Source organism: Protobothrops mucrosquamatus, unplaced genomic scaffold, assembly GCF_001527695.2.
Source record: "Protobothrops mucrosquamatus isolate PMUCROS unplaced genomic scaffold, P.Mucros_1.0 scaffold2153, whole genome shotgun sequence".
NCBI lineage: Eukaryota > Metazoa > Chordata > Lepidosauria > Squamata > Viperidae > Protobothrops > Protobothrops mucrosquamatus.
The window spans coordinates 93,741-99,670 of NW_015388250.1; the positions used below are offsets into that span (position 1 = coordinate 93,741).

At 43.6% G+C, this 5,930-nt stretch overlaps 1 protein-coding gene across 1 annotated transcript in view; it reads right to left on the reverse strand.

Moving 5' to 3' along the window:
• The window catches only part of LOC107294919 (SNF-related serine/threonine-protein kinase-like), a 79,496-nt gene extending 75,311 nt beyond the window's left edge, over positions 1–4,185 (reverse strand). The window contains exon 1 of the mRNA XM_015824187.1: positions 3,548–4,185. Within this exon, the coding sequence (XP_015679673.1) occupies positions 3,548–4,136 (589 nt within the window). The 5' untranslated portion in view covers positions 4,137–4,185. The remainder of the gene's footprint in view (positions 1–3,547) is intronic.
• Between the last annotated feature and the right edge of the window lie 1,745 nt (positions 4,186–5,930).

Consider the following 5,930-nt stretch of genomic DNA (forward strand, 5'->3'; position numbering starts at 1 on the left):
TAAATGATTTTATTAAATGTTCTTAACCTTTTTTATCAAGTAATGTTCTACATATTTTACTTGAACTTTACGTATTCTAACATATTTTAATTATGGTTGGTCATCAAATTTTTGTTTTACTCAGTATCTTAATTTTTGACTATATTTCTCTCTAGCTAAATGTCAGGGTATTTTAAGGACAACTTGAGCTTTTTTTATGTTACCCTTTAGACCCAAGTTGGCTTTCTACTTAGCCCAGGGGCGCTTGTGGGGAACTGGCACCATAATCAGGGACTCCGTGGAGGGGCAGGAGGCAGCAGTGGTGGCAAGCAGGGAGGGGGCAGCAGCGCAGGGGCGGCAGTGGGACCCTCGGCCCCAGGGTGTTTGTGGGGAAGCAGCGCCAGCATCAGAGCCTCTGTGCAAGTGCAAGGGGTGGCAATAGGGTGGGGCAGCAGCGCATTGCAGCATCAGGACCCTTGGCCCCGGGGTGATTGTGGGAAAGTGGTGCCAGGATCAGTGCCTCCATGTAGGCCCAGTGGGTGGCGGCAGTAGCAAGTGGGGAGGGGGCAGCAGTGCAGGAGTGGCACTGGGACCCTCAGCCCAGGGGCGCTTGCAGGGAACTGGCACCGGGATCAGGGACTCTGTGTAGGTGCAGGGGGTGGTGGCAGCAGGCGGGGAGTGGGTGGCAGCGTGGGGGTGGCATTGGTACCCTTGGCCCAGAGGCACTTGCGGGGAAGCGGTGCTGGAATTGGGGCCTACATGGAGGCGCAGGGGGGTGCCCCCGTGTTGCCATCCCCTCCACGCCTGCTGCTGCTGCCCCCTGGGTCTCTGATTCCTGAACCCATGGGCTGTTGGTGGCATTGGAGGAGAAGGAAGAGGGAAAGGATTGCACTCTCCATGACCTTTGGAATGCACACTGTGTTGAGAACACCAATCCTTTGGGAGGCTGATGGTGGATTCATGGATCGGGTCCTACTGTCCCACCCACCCCTTCTGCGCAAAGTATCAGCTGCCCTGGGCGCAAAGGCGAGCAGCTCCCGAGCGGGCAGGCTCCTCCCCCTCTGAATAACTCTCTTTCACACACTAATGCAAGCAAACTCCTGGGCCTTTACACTGTATTCTTTTCCTCTTTTGGCACATGTAACGCACATGTTGGCACAGCGGGCAACTCTCCTGCAGCACCTCCACCAGGGAGGAAGAGTGGGTCGACATCGAAAAACGCCTCCCCTCCGACACCAGAGTAACTATTGCCCACCTGGGATGCGGTGTACTTCTTGTACCTGCCCATGTCACATCTCTACAGGTAAAAAATTGGCTCTTGCTAGGCAGAAGTTTCAACCCCCCACCCTGTTCCTTTGGGCGGGGCATCTCCAAGTGCCCCAGGGCCAAGGGTCCCGATGCCGCCCCCACTCTGCCACACCTTACACTTCCACAGAGGCCTTGATCCTGGCTCCACTTCCTTGCAAGCACACCTGGGCCAAGGGTCCTGATGCCGCCACCTCGCTACTGCTCCCTCCCCACCTGCCACCACCCCGAGCCTCCACAGAGGTATGCTGTCCCGCTCACTCACACACACACGTTAACCGTGGTTTAGTTGGTTTATTAATATTCCCCAGTGACTGGCTTCCTTGATAGGCTGATGATTGGATGGTCTCACCTGCTTCAAATGATATATCCAGGAAGGAAGGGAGAGCCATTTGAGGCCCAAAAAGCTTTTTTATGGAAGCCGGCTTGGCATAAAAGGAAGGCCAGAGTTAGATGTTTAAAAAAAATGGTTTTCTTTGTTTGATATCTAATGGAAGAGCTTTAAACTTTATGTAATGAGCTAAGGAGACTTTAAAAGATATTATTGGATTTAGTAGTTAGATTTATACCTATAAGGGAAATAAATTAGTTATTTAAATAATTGTTTTGAATTATAAATAGAAGATGGATTCAGAGGATAAAGGTTATTTTATGAGTAAGCGATGATATTAAAATCAGAATTAGAATATGATGGTGAAATAAATTAAGAATTTATTGAAATAAACAATAAGTGTACCTTAGAGATGATACTATTTTGTATGAATTAAGGGAACCGTGGGCTATCCGAAATCTAAACATTATTGGACAGTAAGCCAACTCAAATACTCTAATTGAAACCAGACAAAAGTTAAAAACAGGATTTGGAGATATATAACCTAAAAGCTGTTTATAAATGTTTTAAATGATTGAGTTATAACTAGCAACCTACCAATTTCAATTTGTTATAATGATTAAGGGAAACAGAGGAAATTTTTGATGTTGTAAACTGATATATGTATGGATAAGCGTGTTATTGGATTATGTATTACCCAACCACCATGTTGCTTCCTTAAATACCTGAAGGTTTGTAAAAATGGAAAATTAATAAAACTTGTTATATATAAAAAAAATATTCCCTTCACCAAAACCCCAGAACTGTCCCAATTAAGGCCAGCCACAAGCAGACCAATGCTAGTTCACAGAGCAATTGCCAATGAGGCCACAAGGCACTTGAAAGTTTCCCAATCAAAATAAACCCACCAGGCAAAATTAAATCCACAATACAAGAGGGTTCATGAGGCAAGAAAAGTCGAGAGTTAACAAGGGATGATCTAAGTCAAGGCAGTGTCAATCCAAAGATAGGCAGGAATCACAACGACCAGAAAACACACAGCTAGGAAATGAACACATTGTTCCCAACATCGCCTCCATCTGTCTGCTGTGCTAAATAGCCAGCTTCTGGTGCAGCCCATCAAGAAGGGTGAGGCTGCCTCATCACGAGTAATCAGGCTGACCTCCACTGCTCCTGCCTTTTCTCTGCCCTATGTGTTCTTGGATCAGGTGCAGAAGGCAGTTCCTCTTCTTCATTCCTGACTGGGTGCAGCTGCATGCTTTCCCCATCTGATGCCTCAGGGCTGTCCTGCTGCAGCTGTGCTTCAGCCAAATCACTCTCAAATGGCTGCTGGAGCCATTGACCAACTTCCCTCCTGACGTGCCAGGAACTGGTTCATCCTCCCCAGAGCTGACCTCTGAAGACCTCTCTCTGTTTGCTCCAGCACGCTACAGGCATTGCTATTTGTCCCATGCAGGAAATTGACCATGGAGATTTGTTCCACGGTGCATCGCTCACTAGGCAGTGTTGGAAGACCGGCAGGGGAATAGTGGCAGCAGAGGAGCACCGGTGGAGGGGCAGCAGTGGACAAATGCCTGTGGTGGGTCATAGGTGGCAGGGGGGGCAGGGTGAACTGGGCACAGCCATTGTCCTAGACACTCTGGGGGATACCTGGTTGTTTACCTCTAACACTAGATTAGTACAATGAAAGTATACAAAGACCTTTAAAAATGTATGCTTCAAAAATTTAATTCCACCCTTTCATAACATGGTATCCTCAAGATATCTTAGAATTGCAACTTTCAGAATTCTGTCTTGCCTATTAGGTGTAAATTCTGGAAACTGCAGTTCTTGGATGGCATAAGATTGTGACTGTTGAATGATTTTTCAAGAATAGCTCATTTGAACACAAAAATATAGCAATTACCGTTATTTAATAGTCCATTAACTTACCTACTGCAGGTGCATCGTATTCATCTCCAAGTAGAATTTCAGGGGCAGAATATGCAAGAGAGCCACAACTTGTTGTGAGTTTTTTTCCAGGCTGAAATTTGTTGCTAAATCCAAAATCAGTTAATTTCACAAGTCCTGGTTTTTCAAAAAAGACAACGTTTTCGGGTTTTAAGTCTCTGTGAACGACATGCAGTTTATGGCAATAGGATATAGCATGAACAATCTGAGCAAAATACTTCTTTGCCAGATCTTCATTAAGACCTTCTTCATGTTTCATGATGTAATCAAACATATCTCCTCCATCACCAAGTTCTAAGATCAGATAAAGTTTGGTCTGGGTGTCAATAACTTCATACAGGCGAACTATATTAGGATGTTGCACTAGTTTCATGCATCTGACTTCTTGAAAAAGATGTCCTGTGGCAAGAGTATCTAGCTTGGTCTTGTCAATTACTTTAACTGCCACTTTTTCACCTGTAAATACATGTCGGGCAAGCTTCACCACAGCAAAATGCCCTCTGCCTAAGGTTTTATCCAAATCATACAATCCAGCAATTTTTCCATCATAACCTCGTTTAAAACCTGCCATATTCTCCAAGTAGTAATGCTGACACTTTCTGAAACTTGTGTCTTTTCATATAAGGTTTTCTGAAATAGATGCACAACTCATCTTCAACGCCAAATGCATCTAAAAGATCAGAAATGAAATTATTATAGAACATATATTTAGAAAAACATTTCTGCTTTTTTAAAAGTTGAACTTTGGTTAGGAAAGAACTCAATATAAAAGGATTTTCTTGAAAGAAAGTTGAATAATTCATTTAGATCTGTCACCTCTAGATATTCCAGATACATAGACAAGCTTTGTCTAACACTCCAAGTAGTGAATTCATTAATCAAATTATGCAGTTTAAATAAAAGAAAATAAAGGGAAAAAAGAAAGCTAATTCCACAAAAAAATGATTGCTGTTTCCTGAACTTAAAAACATATACTAAGAAATCTGATGAAACTGCTGAAAATATTGCCAAATATTCGTAAATGATAGAGAAATTTCAAAATGATTATCTGTATATCTGACATACTTTCTAATGGATGTAGATAATTTTATACTTGTCTATTTATTTTATATTAGAATACTCTTATATGGGGAGAGAGTATAGGGAGAGAGTAACAAAGAAGCATAATAGAAATGAACTCCTGAACATCCAAGAAAATAACAATAGTCTGTACTTTCTGCTTATTTCCATATAATATTTTCACCATATGCAATTTTCTCCAGTCCCCAAACAGTTGTATATGTACTCCTATATAAGTATATATATATATATAAAGAGACAGACCACAAAAACCTATGCCACAATATATTAGCTACTATGAACATACCATACATACATTCTTTGCTTTTCTAACTATTCTAGCCCTCCCGATTTTTAAAAACTCTGTTTTTCTCAATAATAAAGGAAACTATCAAAATAAACTATTTAATGACCTGGTTCCTTTCTGATCAGTCAAACTATTTAGCAGACATTGGTATATGCACACTTAGGGATTCAAAAAGTAGGCCAAGTCATTACAATATATAAACCATGGAAGGGATTGGTCAAGACATTATTTTGTTACAAACAACTTGTGTGCACTTCTAAATCCTAGAATTAAAAAGCATGTTTTTATTCACAGCCATTAAAGGATGAATTCATAATATAAAAAGTATGAAATTTACACAAGTTCTAGGGTAGTCCCATGTAGAGCGCATTGCAGTAGTCCTGGCATGAGATGACCAGGGCTTGAATGACTGACCACAAGGACTCCCGATCTAGGAAAGGCCAAAATTGGCGCACAACATGAAGATGTACAAAGTGTCTCCTAGCCACGACTGTCACCTGCTCATCAAGCAGGAGTTGAGAGCCCAGGAGAACCCCCAAATTGGGGTAGTGCAACCCCATCCAGAACTAAAGTAGTTAAAATCCTGGATCTTGAAGCTCCATGCACCCAAAGCTATTTGGTCTACCGAGGGTTCAGCTGAAGCCTGTTGTCCCCCATCCAGACCCCCACAGCCTCCAGGCACTGTGAGAGGGCAGCAAAAGCATCACTTGGATCACCAGGGGTGGAGAGATATAAAGTTGAGTATCATCAGCAAGGCTTCCGGTTTGTGATTTTGGCACTGGCGGACGTGCGGGGTGATCGCTCCCTCTGCCATCCGGTTTTCTCCCGCCGGGGGACCCTGAAAAGGGTCGGAAGTCGCCCTGGAGGGGCGACGAGTGTGAAGAGGACTCCTGAGCAATTGTGGAAGGGCGGCAGCCCTCCCGTTTGATCCTGGGCAACTCTTTGAACTGACGGGAAAAAGATCGGCCATTAACATGGCCCATCACTAAGCCGCTACCA